This window comes from Scardinius erythrophthalmus (assembly GCF_964197995.2).
Source record: "Scardinius erythrophthalmus genome assembly, chromosome: 2".
NCBI lineage: Eukaryota > Metazoa > Chordata > Actinopteri > Cypriniformes > Leuciscidae > Scardinius > Scardinius erythrophthalmus.
This window is the reverse complement of record NC_138222.1, coordinates 40,645,482-40,671,257: the sequence shown is the minus strand read 5'-3', so window position 1 is coordinate 40,671,257 and position 25,776 is coordinate 40,645,482. Positions and strand designations below refer to the sequence as shown.

The following is a 25,776-nucleotide window of genomic DNA, read 5'->3' as shown; positions in this document are numbered from 1 at the left end:
TACTGTTGAAATGTTATGCTTGGCAAACAGAGAGAGAGAAACTGGGAATGAGAGAAAAAAGGAAGAAAGAGAGAGAGAGAGAGAGAGAGAAAGAGAGAGAGAGAGAGAGAGAGAGAGAGAGAGAGAGAGAGAAAGAGAGAGAGAGAAAGAGAGAGAGAGAGAGAGAAAGAGAAAGAGAGAGAGAGAGAAAGAGAGAGAGAGAGAGAAAGAGAAAGAGAGAGAGAAAGAGAAAGAGAGAGATGACCCATCACAGGTAACGGAAGGACCAAGCCAACCACAGCAACAAAATAATGAGAAAAACATGCTTCACATTTAAACTGACGGGTCTTGAGAACAGAGCCAGACATTTGTGGATAGAGGAAAAATAAATAGACGTTGGGAAAAGAGAATCAGGGAACAACGGAAGACTTGGATTGTAGTGGCATTTGGTTCATGTAGTTCCCAGGACAGCTTGGTTTTATTACACTTGGAGACATCCGTAACTAGGAAAATTATAAAACCAAAAGGGTATGCTTTGTTTCAAAATATTTATGGTAACTTTTTACAATAAGTTTCTATATGTTAAAATTAATAGTTACATTGAAATAACAATAAAAAATAACCCTTTAGCATTTATTAGGTAAGGTATAAAGTACATTCAGCTGGTTGTTAACGATCTAAGCGCATGGTCTTCTAAAGCGCAGGGCGCAAGTTCACTTAGGACGTTTCCGAATCCACTTTTGCTAGTTTAACGACGGGAAAAATGGTCGGCGCGCCAGGCGCATGGTCTAAAAGTTTGTCCCTATTCTCATAATGAGTAATGGATGTGTTTTGGGATTTACGTGCGTTAAACCAATCAGAGTCTAATCTCCCATTCCCTTTAAATGCCAGTTGCGCTCGCGCCATGGCAGATTCGCTATTTACATGACGGAATTTGATAGTGGAAAGACCGAACGCGTCTCCAGAGCGCAAACAGAACTGCTTGTGCGCGAGGTAAAAGTGCACAAGCAGACTATCTACCGGACAAGCTGGATTCCACCGTATCTTTATGGACACAATAATAATCTTTTACATTGTAATCCTTTTATTTTAAATATTTGGCATGTTTGTGTGCTGCTGTGCGCCCGTGTGTTTAATAAACAGAGTGTACGCGCGTTGTGGACCCGCCTATAGGCGCACATTACTAACGTGCTCTTTAAATAACAAAAAAAAAATATTGCGCGTTGCGATTTTGAGGCAACAGAAATAGACTGCGCCATTGACCAGGCAACAGAAATAGACTGCGCCATTGACCAACTGAAACCTGGTCTAAAGTCAATGGCGCAGTCTATTTCTGTTGCCTCAAAATAGCAACGTGCCAGCAACGTGCCAGCAACGTGCCAACAATGTGCCAGAACATACATCGTTTTCAGACCACAAATGGGCTCAAATGCATTTGCTATTTAAACAACGTGGCGCAGGACGTGAAAATGATAATTGCGTCGGACTGAAACTAGCAAAAAACACTTGCATCGTGCTTGGTGCTGCATTGTACCAGGTGTAAGATAGGGCCCATCATATAGATATGCAACGGTTTTTAAATCTTACCCGTTTATTGGTTTATTATCTAATAAACTATTACAGTGAGATTTTGAGATTTTTTTTTATTAAATAACATTTGAAACCCTGTATAAACGGAACACCAAAGAACAATTAACTATTGAGCGGTGGTGACGCGTTCATGAAACATGTAAGGGTGGCGCTGCCAATAACGCATCTAAAAGCTGTCACAAAGAACCGGCAAAAGTAATGATTATGAATATGTCAAATATAGCAAGGAGACATTTCAATTGTTTATTAATAAACAAGTGTTTTCTGTGTCAGTGTCGGCTGCGCCTCCATGTCCTGATTATATTGCCTGCTATATTTTAATATCTTATTTATTAAATCCAGGCAATTGGTTGATGACACATTGATTAAAATTAAGATAAAATTAATACAAAATGAAATTCACGTTAAAGAAAGGCTTTCTACAAAACAAACTTAATGAAGTGGTCAAAATCATGTCTGTCCACTCCATTTGTCTCCCGATATATTGCGCATCTTATGATCTTACTCATGCTTTTCACTTTTCATATAATCAACATAGATGAAATAAAATATATATATTTTATTTAAACATAAATATGAAACTATATCGTTTTCTTTAATGACTAGGATACAACACATAGGCCTTTTAGCCTACAGTACAGAGAAATTTAATGTCGGAGCGGGATTTGGTATTAAATGCATTTTCTGAGAATTTATATTTCAAGTTTTGACTGCAAATGTCACGTCCATAACGCTGGAACTGCCCAATAGTAATTTAAAGATGTGGTAGCATTGGATCTGGACAGGAAGGATAACTCTGGGAGTTCGAAGGGGTGTGTCGCGATTCAGCCTTCTCACACCGCGACACAGGTTCATGGATCTGAGTATCGCGATTTCGGTTTCATATCGCACATCGTTACAGCCGCCCTAATAATCATAGATGACGCCACAGGTTTTTATTTAAAAGAAAGAACGTAGCCTACGTTTGTATGTAGGCCTAGGCAATTTATATTCACAATACTTACTAAAATATAATTAATATTATTTTATTGCATTTGTATTAGTTGTTTGAAGAGTAAAGAAAAAAAAGCAAGTTTACAACCGGCAAGTCAGTCGGACTAAAAGAAAAATTAAAAAAAAATAATTGGGTCGGTCCTAAATTGACAGGGTCTGTTGGGTTACAGCAAACAAGAATATTTTGAAGGATGACCTTACTTCAAAATAGCGATGTAAACACCTCGTTGCTGAGAAATATAATGTAGCGACTCAGTAGCAAATCAATTTTATTACTAAAAGTTGCAGGGCAGCGTTGAATGTTTCTGTGTGTGTGCAGCAAGGTCAGCATTATCAGCTAATAAGGGTAAATCTCCATACTCTGGTACACTGGAGGAGCATCTGAGTGGTTTCCACAGTTGTACCTTGACAGGCTGTAGAAAATTCTGATGGAATCACGTCCTCATGTTCTGATATCAAAGATACGTGAAGTGCAACTTGCATGAAGTTCAATTGCCTTTGCAATATTTCGCATTTATATTTTTTGTATATATATTTTATAGTTTTCACATGATTTGATATAATTGTATTGATTAGTTTGTTAAATACACAATCTTTATCTGTTTGATTATTGTATTATGTTTAATACAGTATCTTTTCAGTTTAAACCATAAACGCATGCTGTCCACACAAGTGGACATCTGAAAATCTCTTTCAGAAAAATGTGTAAAAAAAATAAATAAATAATTCAAATCTTGTTTTTCATGCCCTAAGAGCAATAAAACACATAGGAAAAAAATCCTGAATGAGGTTATCATAATTCATGCATGAAAGGGTTAATTAACAATACTAGATTTAAAAAAATTAGATGGCATGGCAGAACTATAGAAAAAAATGGTAGTAAAAGTAGACAATTTCTAAAAAAAATGTTGAATGGAACATTATTGGTCACTTTTCTTCATGAAACTTTTGCCTCGTCCTTCTCTTAAACGCTTTTCCATCAAGCAATGTTGTTTCTGTGAGTGCAGTGAACTATGTGAGGTGAACAATCCCCGGCAGACAGAGACCTGCAGGCAATGGGAGATTCAGGAGCAGAGGCCATGTTTATGCTCCAAGACCTGAAAAAGGTGAAGAGCTCAACTGAAATGAACCATGACCCCGCCAACACCACATGCTTGTAGGATTTATTTCAGTGGTGAGAGTGAACCACCCCCGGTACCAGCTCCAAACCCAACTGGACAATTAATTTTCATTGTGTGTACGCAAAGAAAAACAAAACAAGCCTGTGTTGTTTGTGCGAATGTGCATGAAACTGGCTTCCAGGTTTAATTAACTAACACTCCAATCAAAAATGTATGGTCCAGGGCTCCAGACTAACTTTTCCACTGGTTGCACTGGTGCTACCAACTTTCTCAGTTGGTCGCACCAGCACATGATTTGGTCGCACCAAATTGTTTTTTTTTTACAATATGGAATTAATCAATGCATGCTGATGAATAGTTGTCCTAATCTGCATACCCTTGTTTTGCACTGATGTAAAAAGACTGACAGTGACACAGGACCTGCATGTTGGCAAACTGTTTTAATCTTTTAAATGAAAACCATTAAAAATAACTATAAAAAAAAACACCACATGTTTTTAATGTTTGATTGTATTTTATTTAGTACTGTCAATCGATTAAAACAATTAACTAGCCTATTCGCGATTAATCACACTTAACATTAAAGTTTTTAATATATTTTTACATTGTAATAATTTCACATTTAATCTCCAAATTAATGTAGAAACAACATAGTATATTTTAAATATTTGATCTATTAGGTAGGAAATATACATAAATTGAATAAAGTTATCAAACACCTCTCAGTCTTCACTGTAATTTTCACTGACTTTTTTCTTTGATTTGATTTTTTTACATTAATGTATCACAGAAGCGGGTTTATTACATTTATTACAATGCTTCTTTCATTACATTAAACATTTTTACCGACCACAGGGCTCCAGACTGCGACCATTTTTTGAGAATGTGCGAGTTAAAATTTTATGTGGTCGCATTTGTGTGAGTGCATGGTCATGTACTACTCAGTTAAATTCACGCATGCGCAACAGAACGCTGTTGTATCAGCAGTTGCTGCAGTCCGTAACTTATGTTCAAAATGAACGAGTACATCATGAATCCATTTTCCAAACCGTGTTTTTGACTTATCCTCAATCACTACGGTACGCCTATAATAAGTGTTTATATTCGGACTATTTTATCCCGGGGTTGGCTCGGCTGCGGAGTTGCCCAGTGCCTGCGTGACTCGCCATAGACATTAACGGAGAGAAGTAGCTCCGGCTACAATGTTCTTCCGCAAGACACTTGCAGTTTATTTATTAACGAACGTACACATCACGCGCATTGCACACTGATGGTTAAACACGCCAATTAGGATGTCAGGAATTACAAGCCAACGAGCCAGCATGCAACCTCAGACACAACTGATGACGAGAGCACAGGTGCGGACAGGGAGGAACCAAGTGTGAGCAAAGGAATATAACAAATACATATTATGTTTATGTTTGATTATACAAAAATTAGGGCTGTACAAATGAACACGTTAACGTATGCAATTCATTTTTTTCTTTTTACTGCTGTCGCTTTAAGATCTGATGCATACAATGCGGATCTGGATCTGACAAGCATCCGATGTTGTCACAACTCTTTGCGTTCATTTAACACTTTTTAACTAATTTAATACTGTGCTTACGAGGATACTCGACAAAGTGAACATTTTGGCATACTTTTGTGTGTTTTTGTCCGTTCAAGCGTGAAAGAGAACTCAATGCGGTTGCGTGCTGTCTGAAGCAGCATTCTGTGCGCATGAGTCCTGTGTGTGTGTGTGTGTGTGTGTGTGTGTGTGTGTATCAAAACAGAGAGATTTACAGACAGCGCACCGCCAGTAGAGATTTAAGTTCTTATTTTTGCGTTTTATCGCGCTTGAATTATTTATTAGCACTTGAATGAATAATAGCTTGATAAAATACTATAGAGCAGCCAATGGATGAAAGAAAAAATCTGATGCTGCATTAATTGCGCTAAATATTTTTGCATATGCGACCATTTTGGTCGCAGTCTGGAACCCTGTGGTCGGTAAAAATGTTTAATGTAATGAAAGAAGCATCTCATGCTCACAAAGGCTGCATTTATTTGACCAAAAATACAATAACAGTAATATTGTGAAACAATATACAATTTAAAATAATGGTTTTCTATTTGAATATATTTGAAATATACTGTACCCGCTCTCTAGTCTTGCACAGTGTGCCAGATAGATTTAAATAGTGCATCATCTCAATTAACTAAACCTTTTGCAGACTCTAGACATCAAAAAGTGAATTTTCTTTTTAACGATGGTATGATATGATTTAAATCAACAAGAAACCACATTCACAACTTATTTTACTTCCAAATTATGATTTATTTCTGACTGAGTAAAACAAAATATTCAATATTCAATACTCAAATAGGAACTGACTGATCCTGAAGAGTGAATGTTCCATAGCAGTAATTTCTTTTTGATTAAAAATTGTAAAGACAAACATTTCTGTTAGAAATAAAGTGCACTGATGAATCATGCACAATAGGACTGAGAACATGTATTATTAAAGTAAACAGTGTCAGTTTTGGTTTCATGTTTATTTTAAGTTTACCAAATTCATTCATTTTGATCTGGAATGCTATAAAAAGAAGTATCCCAAACCCCTAATGGTCAGTATGATGCATTATAATGTAAAATCATTTTACACTATGATATATCAGTCCATGAACATTTATGACTTTTGGAAATTCCATGAACATGTTGCAGCCTCAGCAAAGTTTCAGAGCGCTGCTTCAGTTTCAAGACATTTAGAGCAGCTACAAGACGCCACATCCTCAAGGAGTTTCTGAAGGCCTGCGGCACAGCCTCTGTTGCTGACTTCAGCACGACCCCAGCACTCTTTCTCTCTCTTGTTCTGTAATTTCCATTCAGAAGATATTGCCAACCACCCTCATTCCCTCCATTAAGTCAAAATAATTACAGCTGATCTCCTTTTGTATTTGCCTGCAGTGTGTTTAATTGTGTTTATACACTATTGTTTAAAAGTTTGAGGTTGATAATTTTTTTTAAATGTTTGTGAAAAAAGTCTCTTATGCTCACCAGGGTACATTTAATCAATAAAAAATACAATTAAAACAGTATTATTGCAAATTATTATTACAATTTAACTGTTTTCGGTTTGAACATATTTTGAAATAATTTATAATTTTTAATAGCTTTTTGTAATTTATTCCTGTAATGTCAATGCTGAATTTTCAGCATCATTACTCACATGATCACATGTCACATGATCCTTCAGAAATCATTCTAATATGCTGATTTGCTGCTCAAGAAACGTTTATTATTATCCATGTTGAAAACAGTTGTGCTGCTAAATGTTTTTGTGGAAACCCAATTGTTTTCTACTTTCTGAAGGTAGTGTACATGTGTTAAGAGTTTTGTGGATCAACTGTGATTCACACTACAAGGAATGGGAAGTCATTTGCGTTTTGTATGACTTCACCACTGTGAAGTGGCTATATTCATGCTCTATTCCCACTTTTTTTTCTTCTTTTAATCCTGAAGAAAAGCTTAGAGAGAGAGAGAAAAAAAAAAAACAACAGGAAGGGACAACAGAAAACAAGCTTAAAAACCTGGAGTCTTGAATGAGTTGATGTGCCATCTCTCCAAACACAAACAGCTACAGAAAAAATCCTCTCATTCATCCTCAGGCCTGAAGAAATCCACAGTGTGTGTTTGTGTGAGATTTCACAAGACGGCTGTCCCTGCACTGCTATAACCTCCCTTCCCTGACACTGGTTATATTAAACTGCTGACATTAAGAAAAGTCACATGTCCCATTGCTGAAATAAAGCTAGCGGGGGCAAAAATAGCCCCCCCCTGGGTTGCCTTTCATATTGAGGACTAAATAAAGATGTCTCATTCTGACTGTTTCTCATTGCATTCCCAGGCTGAAACACAGAATCAGATGGCCTTAAAAACAGCAGGAAGACACAGTCTAGCGTACCACGAAAGCACGTGCAGCGCATGTTTTGGTGTAGCACGTTTTGCGCTGTTGTACTTTTAGCTGTTGGCTGAATGTTTCATCATGCCTTAACTCCCTTCATACACCCTTTACACTTTGAACTTCCCTTAAAGTTTTATGTCTCATTCCCCTATTTCTCTTCAATCTCTATCTCCACTACTCCCTTTCTCCATCTCTCTATCTATCTTTCTCCTTCCTACCCGCTGCTGGCAAGTTGTTTCCCTGTGTTGCTCTGTGGTTGCTATGGTGAAGGCCAGCCGGTGCGTGTGTCTGCATGCACGAGTATGATTGAGTGTGTGTGTGTGTGTGTGTGTGTGTGTGTGTGTGTGTGTGTGTGTGTGTGTGTAAACCCGAGCCTAAGGGGGTGGGGAGGAGACTCAAGGTCACACAAAAACACTCTCACTCACAAACACACACACTGTGACCTCTTGCCCCAAAACGTGGATTAGCACTGACATACTCTCTGTGCTTACTGGACACAGTAAGTCTGTACACCGATGCAGTGTTTACACAACATATGCCTCTATGTGTGTGTGTGTGTGTGTGTGTGTGTGTGTGTGTGTGTGCGTGCGTGCGTGCGTGTGAGTGAGTGAGTGAGTGAGTGAGTGAGAGAGAGAGAGAGAGAGAGAGAGAGAGAGAGAGAGAGAGAGAGAGAGAGAGAGAGAGAGAGAGAGAGAGAGAGAGAGAGAGAGAGAGAGAGAGAGAGAGAGAGAGAGAGAGAGAGAGAGAGAGAGAGAGAGAGAGAGAGAGAGAGAGAGTAGGGATAAATAGAGGTATACACACAGAGAGCACTCAGACCCAGGAGGCTGGGTAACCTGTTGTTTAAATAAGGTCAATACACATACTCCCCCCCCCCTCTCTCTCTCTCACACACACACACACACACACAGTATGTGTAAAAGGCTACACTAGGACTCCCACACAAACACATCAAGATATAAACATTTGTATAGAGTGAGTACAGCATTTACCATGGTGTGTACCTCTCTCACCCCCTCCGCTCGCACTGTGCTGTGTCCTATGCTTCACTCTTCAATCCACATCAGATACAGCCTCAGGCTACTGTACAACAAAAGCACTGCACTCATGAGGGTATACAGACAACAGGGTTGCTCCCCAGGAAAAAAACAACACCACAAATGTCTCTGGTCAGCACAGAAAATCACCCACCTTGAGATCTGAGTGTCACCAAGGTCAGCCATTTTGTTTTTCTGTTATCGGTTTTGTTATCTGATACTAAAGCTAATATCGTTGGGAAAAGAGTAAATGACAGACTATTCAGGATTAAATTGTTGTACCACAGATATGATTTTGAGTTTGTAAAAACAAAGTAATAAATGTAAATCTAAACCACTTATAATGGACTCACAAAGGATTTTTTTTTTTACTTTTAGCGACTTTTTTTTTTTTTTTTTTTTTTTTACTATTACTGACTTTTACTTGCCCTGCCGCAATTGCTAGAAATATAATTTTTTTCATAAACTAAAAAGTGTTCCTGTAGCTCAAACAGAAGAGTATGGTTTTTGCATGAGTTTGATTCCCAGAGAATGCATGAACAAATGAAATGTATACCCTGAATGCAATATCTTAGTCACTTTGGATAAAAGTGTCTGTCAAATGCATAATTAAAATTTTATGTTTGATTTACTTTTTTTCCCCCCTCTAAAAAAAAAAAAAAAAAAAAAAAGATTCACAAATAAGTTGTTTTAAAAAAACATGGTAAATGAAATTAATAAACAATTTAGGGCCCTGATAAACCCGGTTTCCATGATTTTCGCACAAGCAAAATTTCACCAACAGGAATTACGTTGGTAACCCATAACCAGAATGGCGAAAAGTTCCCTGCTTAGTGCCTGACAGACTGATCTTCCCTACAGGCTTGTAAGGGCAAAGTTAGAGCCACCTCTGCCTGTCAGGCATGAAGCAGGTAATTTTCTACAATGGGCATGTTCAGAATGGTACTCCCAACTCAAAAGCAACATTTAGACAAGTGCTCAACAAAAACATTGGCTTTGCATTTCTGCTTTTAACCTCTCCAGCACAATTGCCATTAGACATCTTCTTTGTGGTAATTGACAGCATGCAACAGATGCTCTCAGTAGAGTTAGAATATTCCTTTACCATCATCCTTTTAAAAACACAGGGTAATTTATTTTTCATAAAGCTGATTTCCACCATCTGTGTTGATTCCACTTAGCCTTTTTTATCCACATAAAAGCTCTGGGTGAAAGGTGCAAGTGACTTTCTCTGAGAATAAAACACATGAACAGATCCTACGGCATATGTAAACTCTGCTGCCCTTTGTGAGCGTCTGTGTGTTTAACCAGTTCAATTGTAATCTTTCACTCACACTTTCACTCACACTTTACATTTAAGAAAGTCTAAGCCAGATGGGCTCAGAACTTCTATGTATCCACCAACATGTGTGCTGATTTTGGTCAACAGCAAACCCAGCGAGACGCGAGCAAGGTTTGTAGTGCATTACACAGCATTCCTTGTAGATCTCTGAATGTGAATTAGCCCAGTGCAAACACTAGCAGTAAACACTGTCACTTTGTTTTGCTGGTGTTTGTCTGGCTACTGTACACTGCAATCCGCAGCCTTCTGTTATGGCAGCTTGACTTACACACAACTGATAGAAACACTCACACGTTTCTCGATTTCACCAGAAATCATGTCTCTGATTTCTCACACAATAATTGGAGTGGTAAAGTATGTGTTTCTGGTTGTAACATTAGACTGCTCTTGCCCCTGTAAAGCTAATTTCAGGACCTTCTCTTAACCTTGTGACCTGTGTACGGTCTACCATCCACATAACTGGGGTCGTAGTACATGTTTACATGAGACCGAGAGCAGCTATAGAAGGACTGTAGGTGGGGCTGCAACAACTAATCGATAAAATCTATTACAATCGCTAATAAAAAATAATCGACAACGAATCCGGTTATCGATTAGTCACGTCTGCACGCCGTGCACGGAAAGCATCCACCAGTCACTTAGCTTTATAGTAGTGAATAACACATTTCTTTGGACAAAACGCATATGTAAAATAGCGGAGGACACAGAGCGAGCTGCTGAGGGGAAAGGTGCCTGACCCAAGTTATCTGAAACATGAGAATGCTTTGTATTAAAGTAATATAGTTTCAGTAAAACTGGGTTGTCTATGCAGTAGGACTAGGATGCAGGACTTTTGCTGACAAATAAACATGAATTTCTCAGTCCAGAGAACTCAGAGAATGAGTATACATGGTTCATTTCATATTCTACCGACATTGTAACAATCCTGTAAAGGGGGTTGAAAATCGGCAGTTACAGTTGATGCGCTTCTAACAAAAGCATAAGCGTTTGCCACGTCTTGCCCTGTCATACTTTGAGAAATGCATGTGCTGTTTAATGCTTTTGACATAACTTACATTTTACTGTTATATCCTTATCTGTAAATTAAGTCTAAGTCCTGCAAGTATTTCCATTTTGCATATTCTGACAATAAGCGAGTCTCTGTTAAACTGCAGACTTCAATGACTTCAATGTGCTTAAGCGACGGAGCGCAGTAGAACAGGAGTGCAATAATTCTGCCTAAAATATTTGTTGTCAAAAAATTAAGTATAGATTTAAAATTCTACATGCAACACAATAATCTATATATAGCTGAAGGTGAAGTATCCAGTCAGATCATCCACACACAAACACTCATTAACATTCACTTACACATTTTGGTATTCATTTCTATACTAGTATAGTATTTATTTTCATATACTTTCATATAATATTTCATGTATATTTAGCTTTCTTTTTTCATGTTTTTTTTGTAATTTTGTTGTGCTTTTGTCAATTTATTCGTTTTTGTTTTTTTCTATTTCGCTTTAATTTCTTTTTCAGTTATATTTGCAAAGGCAACATTTCTAAATTCTAAGTTCTTCATCTAACATTTATATTTTATTTCAGCTTTTATAAACAAAAACAATTTTTGTGAACAATTACAACACTGACTCTGTTCTTTTCAGGTTACAACACCTTGTTTTTTTGTCTAGTATAATTCGATGTCCCAAATACAATTCCATTTTTATTTTTGCATGGTTTCTGCATTAAAGGCATATGGAACAGCATTAATAACTATAACATTAGAAGAACAAGTTTATTTTGTGTAGCTCTTATTAGTGGCTATACTAGTGGCTGTTTGTTCGCCTATTAGTAATAGCCACATTCTTTTTGGTTCATTAGCCAACAAATGCTCGGTAAACACAGCAAGTGTAAGTAGTCATTAGATCACATTTCAAGTTAATTTCAATATCGTTCCATTCACATACTATTTCATCTCAGATTTGATTATTGTTTTGATTTATTTCTGTAATAACTATTTTCTAACTATTTCTTTGCCTTCTCTGTCAAACGCCCTGATGCACACATAAAAAAACACAGACAGCATCTGTGTTAGTTTACACCTGGCATACAGGTGTATGGGTCTGTCCTAACTGTCCTGACTAATTGGCAGCGCAAGTGCTGCTGACGGCAATATGGTTCAGTGAGTCTGTTCACCGTCTCTAAGATTCAGTCACCGCAGAGAAGCTCACTCCCGGGACAGATGGAGTCTGCGGTGTCACCTGCTGACGTCACGACAACAGATACTCCACAGTAGCAGCCTAAGACTCCAGCAGCGCATGCCCCAGAAAGCATCATGGGAAACATTATCGCAAACAGCTGTTCGCTGAAAGGTCTGAAGGTATGGGAGATTTTCCATGTGCAGATTTTCCCAAACGGAACCAAGGGGTTTCAAAACCACAATCAAACAGCATGTAAAAGAGTCAAAATAAACACAAACCAAAGACAAGTTAAGGTTAAATTTGTTAACATTAGTTAATGCATTAGGTACCATTAACTAAACATTTTTTAATGCAGTTTTTATAATCCAAGGTAAATGTTCATTTATACATGTACAATTGCTCATTTATAATTAACAACTTTTAATAATACATAAGTTATACAAAAATGTATTACTATATGTAGAAAAGAAAATTCATTTAGATTAATAAATGCTGTAAAACTATTGTTAATTAATACTTAATACATTAACTAATATTAATCACCTGAAATTATTCAATAATCTAAACCCACCATTTTTATTACTTGATTGCTAAGATTTATCAAAATTACTGCAGATACATAGGCTGGTCAGCTGATCTTCCTATACGGATTGTTTGCAGTAGTTCTTGGAGAGTTTGTAAATGCATATCTGTATAGATGCCAATCACTTAAACATGTTAACCTTCTTCTGTTCAAGTATATCTGTTCAGTATATTATTACCCATAATAGCTTTATACATGTTAAGGCTTGCATCTGTCTACGAACGTAGTTTCCCTATTCATTTAATTCACCTTCTGTAAAAATATGATAAAATATCCTGAAAAACAAACAAACAAACAAACAAACAAATAAATAGATATTTTGCCAGGTTTTCTAGCAGTTTTTCCCTGTGGGTGGATCAGTGTGTGTCTACCACTGAACAGACTTCAGTAATGTGAGGTAATTATGCATCCTCAGTCATAGTGTGAGGGGAAGTGGGGCTATGATGTTAAATAGTTAGTCATTAATACCCTGAAATAGTAAGTAAGGCACGCTCGCTCGCACAACACTGATTCTCATGTGCATACAGGTGGTTGATGTTTAAGCATGAAAGGCTGGAAGTGGGAAATAAATCTCAACAAACAAGACAAAAATCTGTTTTGATTTTGATTTCTCAGTTCATCACCCCTTTAACATAATTTGTTACATTTTTACTGGCTCAATCATGAAAGCACATTTCTTCTCTACAAATGCAGAAGGAACATATATTTTCTGAAGGAAACATCTGCATACTAATTGTCATTAGTCTACTGAAATCAAAGTCCAAATAATTGTTTATACAAACTTAACAATATAGTGAAACTATCTGTTACTAATTTCTCTGAAATTAATTAAATTAAACCATGTACATTATGCATGGCCTTTTGAGTTTCTAAAAACCTTATTTGTATAGTGAACTCATTGTCATGTTCACTAAGCCAGTTTAAGATGATTTGAGCTTTTTTGATATGGTGCGTTATCCTGTTGGAAGTAGGTATCAGAAGATGGGTATGGTCACTGTGGTCATAAAGGGATGGACATGGTCAGCAACAATACTCAGGTAGGTTGTAACGTTTAAATTATGCTCAATTGGTACAAAGGGGCCCAAAGTGTGCCAAGAAAATACCCTCCACACCATTACACTACCACCACCAGCCTGAACCGTTGATACAAGGCATGATGGATGTTGTTTACTTTCATGTTGTTTACTCCAAATTGTGACCCTACAGTCTGAAGGTCACAGCAGAAATAGAGACTCATCAGACAAGGCAACGTTTTTCCAATCTTCTATTGCCCAATTTTGGTGAGTCTCTGTGAATTATAGTCTTAGTTTCCTTTTCTTAGCTAACAGGAGTAGCACCTGGTGTGATCTTCTGCTGCTGTAAGCCATCTGCTTCAAGGTTCGACGTGTTGTGCGTTCAAAGATACTATTCTGCAGACCTTGGTTTTAACGAGTGGTTATTTGAGAAACTGTTGCATTTCTATCAGCGTGAACCAGTCTGGCCGTTCTCCTCTGACCACTGGCAGTATCGCCAACAGAAATAAAGCTCACTGGATACTGTCTCTTTTTCAGACCATTTTCGGTAAACCCTAGAGATGGTTGTGCATGAAAATCCAAGTAGATCAGCAGATTCTACAATACTCAGACCAGCCCATCTTGCACTAGCCATGCCATGCTCAAAGTGACTCACCTTTCGCCCCCATTCTGATGCTCAGTTTGAACTTCAGGTTTCAAGTAGTATACTTAATTACCACATCAACAATATAATTATGAATTCAAATAATTATAACTACTTCATAGTAGTTTTATTTATATTTTACTAATTTATTATTCAATACTATCTTCAGTATAAAACCTTGGACACAAAAAAAACTGCCATATCAACAACCCATACACACAAACTGACAACAAACTACACCAGAGAGATAGGAAATCCCCCAAAATTTTGTGATTTGTTTTTGCATTTGACATCTACAAATTTCACGAGGCATAGTCCAGAAAAAGTACAAAGAAACAGCTCAAACTAACCAAGAGGAAATGGAACAAAGGGCATTGTAAAGGCAGCCCTGTAGTATAAAAGAGAGGAGATGTCTGATAATGAAAGATGATCATGCAGGTAACATAACGAAGGTCATAAACAAGGAATGACGGCCAATTAATGGCCCCCAAGACAGAGGTGTGACGTGGCAGAAATGCAGTCTGTTATTGTGGTTGTTTAATGGACCATTCAATGCCAGAGGTTATGATTCAGGGGAAAGGCCTTATTTTTTCCCTCACACATTCAATGATCTTGGTTCCTGAGTTGTATGTGCTTCATTAAGGCTACCACAAAAGAGGCCACTGCCTCCAAGACCATAAAATATTTACCAACAATCTCTCTCTCTCTCTCTCTCTCTCTCTCTCTCAGAGCTAAGCCTCAAGAGAGTGCCAGGTAAGTTTACCTATCCGTTCAGGAGTACCACATGATACAGCAGGTTACTAATTTGGCTTCATTTTACATCAATGATGCCATCACCTCTACTGAAATACACTCCCACCGGTGAGCAGCTAGTACAAGTAGCACAAATGCAGTCAGTATTAAATGAAGTCTCTAATCAGACTGCTATACTGCCTGCTTAGATCTAACTGAAACCAACACAGTCCCGCACTAGCTGTTACCCAGTAAAAGGAATTTTATGACCAGTAATGAGGTTACTAGGCCACATAGAAGACACTTTCTGTGTGGTCTCGCTTCTCAAGTTCTGCTTCCTGTGAGGGAACGGATGGCATCACGCTCTGTTCCCACTTTTGTGACCAGCGTAATGAGTTCTAAAAAAAAAATCAAGGCTATAAGGCTTTGTATGAAAATCCAAAACCAAATTTAACCACTGGTGATAATCAACAAACAAATGTATTCAACCAGGAAATATAGCCAGGGAAAATGACATCATCAGTAAAAGTCCTGTTGTGGAGACTCACCTTGACGATAGGGTGTCCCCCAGACGCGGCTTTGACAGCACCTCGGCTGCCTTCGGTCTCATAATGAGCTCTGTGATGAGCTTTGGGGTGAACCTCAATCTTTAGTTCATACTGCCCATACTGATTTGGCAAAGGCCAGTCCAGGGGAGGCAGGGATGATGCCCTGTACACAGACCAAGAGCAACATAAACAGAGCAGTTACACAATGCATAGTGATGGGTCATAGATATTGCAAAAAATTATTTAAAATTATTTAAAAAATTACTATTATTATCTTACAAAACAAGATTAATCATTGAGCAGCTATGCAACATTTTAGGATGCATCGATTTCATGTTCTTTTGCTTGTCACAACCACAGAAATTCAACAAATCTTATTTTTCCAGGGTTGGTGCTGGTGCCAGAAACGGTTCCCACTCCCCATGAAAAAGTGCTATGCAAGACTATGTGATTCGGGACCAGAAAAACTGGCTTGTGCACAGCTTGCATCTGCAGTGTATGATCTTTTGAGATGTGAATTGGATGTTAAAATATGGTTTTAAAATTAGGAATAAGACTTGTGATCAAAGACCATGATTACCTTTTGTAAGGGCAGGTTATATGCTAACACTCAGTAACATACAGTAGTAATGTAATTTTTTTTTCTGTCGTTCAAAACACAGAAGAATATTTTGGAAACCAAACCAATAGTGACCACTGACATAAAATAAGACATTTCTAAAAATATCTTCTGTAATGTTCCACAGAAGAAAAAAGTATTATAGGGTTGGATCAAAATGAAGGTGAAAGGAATGATGACCAAATTTATTTTTTTGGGTGAACTATCCATTTAAGGATATGCAAAACTATGTATTTTCTAAATCAACAAAAAATGTTTGAACTGATTTTGTTTTCACAGATATTTGTCTTAGTCTAGCTCTCTAACACATCCTCTTACTTTCCAGATCACCCCTCTCCTGTAATATGACATGTACATGCCCTGCTGTCATGGTAACGTGAGATGGATCGTCAGGGGAAATTTGAGAAGGCAGTGTGTGACGGTAGTGACCTAACGGTAGTGGCCTAGTGGCCTGAGGAAACCAAACAGCTTTACTTGGTGAAAATGTACACTTGCCTTATACATGCACAACTGCTTTACACAAAAATAAACAAGGAAAAATAATGAATCTTTATCCTTAGTATACACATGACAATAAACAGGAATATTAACTTACACATTTAAATATTACATATTAAACAACATATTTTAATATATAATACATATAAATGCCACATAGATACTTTCATTAGCATAGCACAGAATTTTGAATCGATTGACACAGCAGAAACAAACAGAATGATTTATGAAGTTTTGATTCATGAAGATTCGTCAATTGCAAAAATTGGAGTTAGTAAATTTGAAGTTTAAATCAAAGACACTATTCAAGCATGTCTTATTGTCTTTACACCAGGGGTTGGTAACCTATGGCACATGTGCCAACACTGGCACGTAGGGTAATCGCTGACATGTGAGCAAAAACGAGAGAGGTGCATATATGTCATTCAGATAAAGTACCTCGCACTTACATGCAGATCTATCTACATTTTGAGGTAATCACTCCTCAAAGTAACACAGCTTGTTTTATTAAGGTAGGAGTTATAAATACTATTAAAGTGTGGGAATTACACTGTGCAAGTCAATGAAAGCGCGCAGCTCTAGGTCTCTAACAAACCATTAGCATGACCACTGCGCATCACGCGTACACAAGTTACTGACTGACAGCTTACAGCTTGTTCCGCTGTACATGGTCAATGCTATAAATTTCAGAGATATCCAAAACAAGTATACTGAGTCCTATTAAACATTCTACAAACATCAAAATGACTGTGATGGATGTGAAAACTCCATTCATGCACACCTGGTCACTTCATGCGTTTTCTCTGATCGAATAGCCATCCAATCGTGAAAAGATGTTAAATTTGCATATAGTGCAGGACTTGAAGATTAGATGCAGAGAGACACATTTATGCTGCCAAGTGTAAATGGAACCGTTTTAACAAAACGGATAGCTATCCGATCAGTTAAAACCCATGAATGACCAGATGTAAATAGGCCCAAATAGGTTCTGCACTATTTCATTATCAATATTTAAAATATGTTTATATACATAAAAAAATAAGTTTGAAAAAAAGTTTGCCCACCCCTGCTTTACACTTTTCTGCACCACTACCGTTCAAAATGTTGGGGTCAGTAAGTTATTTTTCCCCCTTTTTTGGGGGATAAAATGTATACTTTTATTCAGCATGGATCCATTAAATTTAGTGTTGTCAAAAATATAAATATTTCGATACATATCGATACGCAAATATCTTAAACGTTTCCAATACTAATTTTTCAATCCTCATAACCTGGGTGGCGTTATGAACGCATTAAGAAGAAATTATATAAAAAATATAACATATCTGGGTCTGTATTTAAGGTGTTTCTTGTGTTTGAACTTGTTTTGAGGATGGCACACTTAACATTGCTCGAGGAGCTTGCTGCAAGTGCTATCAGGTGAGAGCGTGTCTTTAGAGAGCAGCGAAAGGAAAGGATGTGCGTAAAGCCCTTATATAACCATGGTGTGGGTGTGTTTTATGTAAATTACAAACCTCGGACACGTAGTCACTCTTTTAGAATACTCCAAATTAACATTCAAACGAGGTTAAGAACAAATCCATGTGAGTACGCAAGTGTTGTGAGAAGTTCTCCTGTGCGAATAAATACAAATAATCTATGCAATTATTAGTGAATGAGACCCATTGTCCATTTAATACACTGGCCAGTCCAAAGAGTGGGCAGGTGTGTGTCTTCATCTGAAAGTAAGTTATGTTTAGCTGGCTGTCCTAAACTAGACCCACAATAGACTAAAGCTCAATGCTATGCCAACTTCATCAACTCTGCCATAGCACTCCCATCTGTTAAACCAGTCAAGCTTCTAGATCTTTCTATTGCTGCTGACTGATAGAGCAGTCAGCACAAACACACACACACACACACACACACACACACACACACACACACACACACACACACACACACACACACACACACACACACACACACACACACACACACACACAGGTCCAATGGCAGACAGCAGAGCTCTGAGCTCATATAACAGGGATCAAGTATCATGTCTCTTTTGTATAAAGGTACCGCCATAAAGATGTTAGTCAACACTGCTCCTACATGTTGCTTTGCTGAACGTTTCTTGACATGTTTGTGAGACAAGAGTTTGTGTGACTGTGTGCTTTTTCATATGTGCCTGTTTTGCTGTACGTGGAACCAAGTGTGTTTACTATACATTGTGGATTATTAATGAAGGGGCCTGACTGAGTTAACAAGTGTGTTGTGTTGGTGCGGTCGATAACAGAATAACAGGGTAGGGACACATTTGCGATCCACAGCCACACGCTCTGTTTACTGATTTATGGTGACAGAGGCCAGGGCACACACATAGGCGTCTTCATCTGACTAGCACACACACATACACACAACCATTATCTGATGCTCTGATATGGATAGCAGACACAATTATAACTCTTGGTGTTCATTGGCTCACTCAACTACCTCATGCATGTTTCTCATGCAAGCTCTGCTCAGTGGTCTTAGAACTGTATGGTGAATAACCATTCATGGATAATCAGGGGCTTTATATAACAAAATGGCTCAAACTTCCATGTCATAGTGTGATTGTTTTTGTAAGTGTAGAACTGTGTGTCTGAGCGAGTGCTTGTATTTGGATTTAAAGTGGAGCCACTCAGTACAGTTTACGTTTTGGTATAGGGCTTGTTCTTTAGGGACCGTGTGGCGAGCACGACGAGGTCGAGGGCCGTGGGAGGACGGCGCGAGGCCGGTGGCGCGATTGATAATGAGCGACACGTGCGCGACGCACCGGTCTCGCATCTCTCACGGAGGAGCGGAAGCATAAAGGAGGAGCGACGACAGTGAAGAGCGAGAGAGGACAGGCCTGATTTTTAGTTCATGTTTTGTTTCTGTTTGTGTCACCAGCAGTCGTCCGTGAGGGGCTGCTGGCTTTTACTTTTATTATTGTATTTGTGTATTTTGTTATTAAATATTGTTGAATGTTCGCCGGTTCCCGCCTCCTTCTTCCCATAACATCTAAACCCCGTTACATTGGTGCCGAAACCCGGGAAGAAGGAGTGACACGCTGTCGGAGAGCCCTCGCTGCTGGGGGGGATCGCGGTGCTGAGGAGGTCGGGTAGCACGAGGGAGCGACGGCCGCCGATTGCTGCCCGAGGCGATGGTGCTGGAGCGATGGAAGATCTGGTGGGACGGAGAGCTCGACACCGTGCTCCTGGATCGAGGAGGGGTGGCTGCCGTCCAAGAGGGAGCGGAGGAGTCGCTCCCGTTCGCCGTGGGCCAGAGCCTGTTGCCGTCGGCCATGATGGGGGCGGAGCAGGGAACGGGGAACTCGCTGCAGGCTGCCCTCGACAGGAGGAATCACCGCCGGCCGCCAGGAGGCGGAGGAGTGTCGAGCCGTCCCCCAACGAATGTCCAGTACCATCGCATGGCACTGTGAGTGACTCTCAGCCGGTTGAGGACCGAGCGGCAGTGTGTCCGGGAACCGGATCAAGATTGTTTTTTTTTTTTTTTTTTTTTTTTTTCCCTCTCTCCCCTCTCTCGTCTCTGTCGCTCCTCGTGCTTCCGTCTCCTTTTCCCTCACCTCGTCAATCCATACCTCCAGCCCAGGTAACGTTACCGCAGCCGCCGTGATCGGTCCCCCCCGGGGAGGGGGGGAGGGGGAGTAAGCGCAGTCTCGTGGGTGCCCCCCGGCCTGCGAGGGGCGATGGGGGTATGTGGCGAGCACGACGAGGTCGAGGGCCGTGGGAGGACGGCGCGAGGCCGGTGGCGCGATTGATAATGAGCGACACGTGCGCGACGCACCGGTCTCGCATCTCTCACGGAGGAGCGGAAGCATAAAGGAGGAGCGACGACAGTGAAGAGCGAGAGAGGACAGGCCTGATTTTTAGTTCATGTTTTGTTTCTGTTTGTGTCGCCAGCAGTCGTCCGTGAGGGGCTGCTGGCTTTTACTTTTATTATTGTATTTGTGTATTTTGTTATTAAATATTGTTGAATGTTCGCCGGTTCCCGCCTCCTTCTTCCCATAACATCTAAACCCCGTTACAGACCGCATAACTAATGTCTACGAAAAAAATTTAAATAAAAATTTAGACAAACCTGTGTAGAATAATCCAGAGATGGTTAATTGGGGACCAATTATTTCAGTTAGTTTGCTTTGCCCCTTTTTTGTATTATTTGAGAGAAACATGGGGGGAAGTTTTTAACCTTCTTTCCAAATCGAAATTAAAATTCAATTAATTGCACAGCCCTACCACCAAATGACACTAATCTGCCTTAAAGGAATGGATTTTAAAGGTCTTGTCTCTATTTTAACATGAAAAAATATATATAGTTTCAAATTATTTTGTATTATTTACAATGGGAAAAGACTGTCCATAATTGTTGCATACATATTAATTATTAACAAAATTCTCTTAAAATATAAAATAAAAAAAGGAAAATATTATTTACAATGGGAAAAACTGTCCATAATTGTTGCATACATATTAATTATTAACAAAATTCTCTTAAAATATAAAATAAAAAAAGGAAAATATTATTGAACAAAACTATATTATATTGATTTTACCGGAAAAAAAAAAGAGTTATATTTCAGCAGTTCGGCCACTTTTGAACGTGAACACCACAAGCGTGACTCCCAAATGAACAACACCAGAGGGTTAGCTCTGTTCTAAATGTGGTGCTCTACCTACCTAGAAATTATTGGAAGGCATCACTGACATGCTTCTGAAATAAAGGGATAATCATGCTGCCTTCTAAGATTGTTTTTGGCCAAATTAGAAAGCAGCATCACATATGTTCTCCACGTTTAAAGGGATAATTTACTCATCCTCATGTCATTCTGACTTTCTACTGTGGAACATAAAAGATGATGTACTGAAGAATGTCTTAATGTTGTTTTGTCCTAAAAACAGCTGTAGCTCTATTTAAAAGTTGGCTATTTCCATAGTCAGTATTTTTATATGCCCTGTGTGATTTTTGTGCTTATAATATTGCATTTTTATCTTAGCAACAAGCTAAACTCTGTTGGAGTAAGGATGCACAATATAAAAGGTACAATACCAGTTATCAGCTGATATTAAAAATACTTTAATTAGGGCTGAAGGAAAAATAACAAGTTGGTTTCTGAGATTAATATTTGCTATTTAACATTCATATTTTCACTCCCTGAAGTAAATGCTAAAGTCAGATATTTTAAATACTGTCTTTATGTTGTTTCCACAACAACATAGTGTGTTTTGTACTTATGATTCAACATTTTTGTATTTATGATTCCAAATTCTAAATGTTAGGAGTGATTAATTGTTATTCATTTTTCTTTTAGTTCATATAAATTTATCGGTATCGAAATCCCCCATATTTTTAATCCCTCAGATTTCCTTTGCCATCATCAAACACTCACTTAGTTAATATTTAAAAACACTGTTAAATCAAATCTCATTATGATTATCCATACTTATTGTATTTTATAAAGTTGTGATGCCTTAAATGACTTGTAGCGTTTTGTTTTATTTATTTAGACAAAATATAATAGGATTTTAATATCTGCTATTCATTGCTTCTTAGACATAAGATAAAATAAACCTTTAATCGGCCATATCTAACTGAAAGTTGAGTCTCCTATGTGTGTAAGGAGCACTATTTGTGCGCTGCATGTGAGTGACCATTAAAATAAAGTTGCTGCCAAATCAGTCACATGATGTTCTTTGTCAGTTTAGATGCTGCCTTAGAAGGCCACTGACAATGTAGCATACAGCTCTCTAAGTTTTGAGAAAAGAGCTAATGTCTACACACATGAACACCTGTAAGAAAGAAGCATTGAACTCTATAATGGTTACTCTTACTTGTGTCTCTTCAAAGCAGAGGAGGGGGTTTACCTGAAAATAGGTGTGTGTCCTGGTTTGGGTTTGTTCCATGTGAAGTGAGATGGGACAGAAAGAAACTGCTCTCCAGATCCATCCTTCTTTAATCCATGCATGGCATCCTCACCAGGTGAGTCAAGCAAAGGAGATACATTCCCAGAATCATCCATGCTCATATCGCCCTTCCCTGTCTGGTTTGCTGCTGTACAGTCCTGGGAGGTCTTCCTGGTCTTGGAGGGGATGTCAGCCTCAGAGGGACAACACTGGAAAGGGGACATACCCATGGATGGGCTTCCTATCCAGGTGTCTTCGGTCACGCTGCCCCTGGGCGAGGGGCCGGGAGTGGCAGTCGGGGAGTGATGGGGTGATAAAGAGCCCAGGCAGCATATATCAGCGCTGGAGTGGCGTCTCTTCCCACAGGGCGATGTCGGGCGCGAAGAGGGCCGTGAAGGTGAACGTGGGCTCAGCCAGTTCTCATCTGTGACGCTGGTACGGGGCGAGTGACAGGGCGACTGGCGGGGCGAGAGAGAATGGCCGTGTGAGTGAGAAAGGGAGTGAGTGAAGGCCTGGTGATGATGATGATGATGCTGCTGCTGCTGTTGCCATACTTCCTCCTGTGGTCCAGCCTGTGGAGAGCAGCCAGGCGAAGTGAGCGGTGAGCCCAGGGTAAAACGCGCCGCTGCTTCATTTAGTTCCGAATCCACATCATCGTACACATGTGAGATGGATTCGCAGGACGATGCGTCTGAGAACCAGCTTCGTGAGGAAAGGCTGCTACATGGACTCGGGCTCAGGGACGAATCTCGATACGAATGATCTAGAGGCAGGTATAGGTGGTCTCGAGACAGAGGTCTGTCATGGTAGTCTCCATCCGGACCCTTTGCTCTCATCTCATCGTCGCTGGCCTCCATCTCCTGCTGGCAGCTTGGGGAAATGGAGGTGATCTGGATGCTGGGACATTCAAAGGCCTTTGGTGGGCCGTTCCCTCCTCCACCCATCCCTGTGGGCGTGTATTTAGAGTCCTGATGCTCATAGCCTTGCTCATAGGTCTTTTGGTGGGCCTGCAGGGAGGGGGAGGTGGCAATGAGTTGGGCTGGGGGCGGGCCTCCATGCCGCTGGAGACTGTGTGATTGGTTCACCAGCAAAGGAGGTTGGCCAACATTCAGGATGTAAAATGAAGTGTTATCATCCGTTTCTAGATCTAAAAATAAAACAAAAACAACACAAATCAAAAACAATACATGATATCAATGCAACAGTTTTTTTTACAGACTGTGGAAAAAGCTACATGCCCAGAGAAGCTGCAGTTGCTAAAACTACGACTTGGTGGTGCTCACAAACAGACTATTTTGCTAAGTGACAATGAAAAGCAGAGGAAGAGTCTGGAACCGGCTTGTTTGTCTTTGTACTCTTGTATTTGGCATTGCTTCATCAACACCATAATGAATACAAAAATCTGAACAGCTGTTAAAAACATGTAAATACAGTTTGACTTCCTTTCTTCTTCATGACAAGCAGGTGTCAGAAACATAAAGCTGTGCACTGCTGCCCTTGTAAAGGGCTGTATTTTTGTTTTTTTATATGTGCTACCTACTGTCAGAGAGTGAATTTGCATTGTCTTTCAGTCCGTCTGCAAATTTTTTTTGTCGCATAAGTCTAAACAGACAGATCGCATGCAAAAATCAAAACCAAATTTTTGTGCAGAACATTTAAGTTGCAGTGAACAGGCCTTTAATGTGCCATATACTTAACTGTCGCATACATACAGACATACATAAATATAATAAAAGATTAAATGCAAAATATTAAATATTAAAAAGTAAAAGGCTTATATGTACACAAGAGGTGGGCGATATGATTGCCGACCAGTATAAAATTGTCATTTCTATCACAGTTAAGGTAGTTTTCCTGCACCCTTTTCAGTGGCAATGCAGTGATAGAGAGCCCCCCCGCCACACCCACAACCAACATTTATATAAATAACCCATTTCCATATTGCACAATACACAATCACTAGAGTGAGTAAACAAAAGAGATAGCAAACATTTCGGTTATGCATTAGAAACACACTTGTTTGGGGAAATTTCTGAAATGATTAAAAACAGCACAAGCAAATTTTACAGTTTTAGGGACATTAGGGCCTGAAAACCAGAACTATGGTACTCAGTACCAGCATAGACAGGAAGTGTGCGTGAAAGATGTCACTCACAGAAACTGCATAACGTTTACTGAAGTTTACAGTGTAATTGCTTGTATAACTAACACATAAATAATTACTGTCTATTGAGGCACTTCAAGGTCTGCGTCTGTCTGCTGATAAGGGAGATGAAAGAGAACAGGCTATTTTCTCTCCTCTCTCTCTCTCTCTCTCTCCTTTATTGGACTGCTGTTCTGATAGCCTTGAAAAGGAAAGACTTGGGCTAGTTGCAAACAAGCCACTGGGGAATCTGCAGACACTACAACACTAGCAACAGGTTAACAATAAGAGTGTTATAGCACAAACGGTACTGATATCTCAGTATCAGCGCAAGGGGAAGGGGTAAGAAGAACAGAGAGAGAGAGAGAGAGAGAGAGAGAGAGAGAGAGAGAGAGAGAGAGAGAGAGAGAGAGAGAGAGAGAGAGAGAGAGAGAGAGAGAGAGAGAGAGAGAGAGAGAGAGAGAGAGAGAGAGAGAGAGAGAGAGAAGCAATGAGAGAGAGAGAGAGAGAGAGAGAGAGAGAGAGAGAGAGAGAGAGAGAGAGAGAGAGATCCATAGAGTCTGATCCATTTAGAAGCGGATATAATGAGACAGAGAGCCAGTGGGTTAGTCAATGGGGAGAATTGTGGGTGGGGTGACAAATGGGCTCAAATCCAGAGAGGAATAACCCATGCACATGTCATCTATCTCAGGACGTGCGCAAAAAACACACGGGAAACAAATTCGCACATAGGCGTATGCTTTGGCCTGTCACCACATAGAGACCGACCTTATTAATAACGCCAGCTCGCACACACACACACGCACACAGATGGCTATTATGCTCTAATACTGTACAGACACACACCCACAGAGCATATTGTGCCTGTGGTCTATTAAAGG

The 25,776-nt window shown here is 39.4% G+C and overlaps 1 protein-coding gene across 2 annotated transcripts in view; it reads right to left on the bottom strand.

Annotated features, from left to right (window-relative positions):
* nfatc3a (nuclear factor of activated T cells 3a) overlaps positions 1 to 25,776 on the bottom strand; it is a 91,268-nt gene that overhangs the window by 36,636 nt on the left and 28,856 nt on the right. For both annotated transcript variants that reach the window (XM_081359553.1, XM_081359554.1), the window contains exons 2-3: positions 22,714 to 23,899; positions 15,709 to 15,871 (exon numbers count right to left, since the gene is read on the bottom strand). In XM_081359553.1, coding sequence (XP_081215679.1) covers positions 15,709 to 15,871; positions 22,714 to 23,899 — 1,349 coding nt within the window. The remainder of the gene's footprint in view (positions 1 to 15,708; positions 15,872 to 22,713; positions 23,900 to 25,776) is intronic.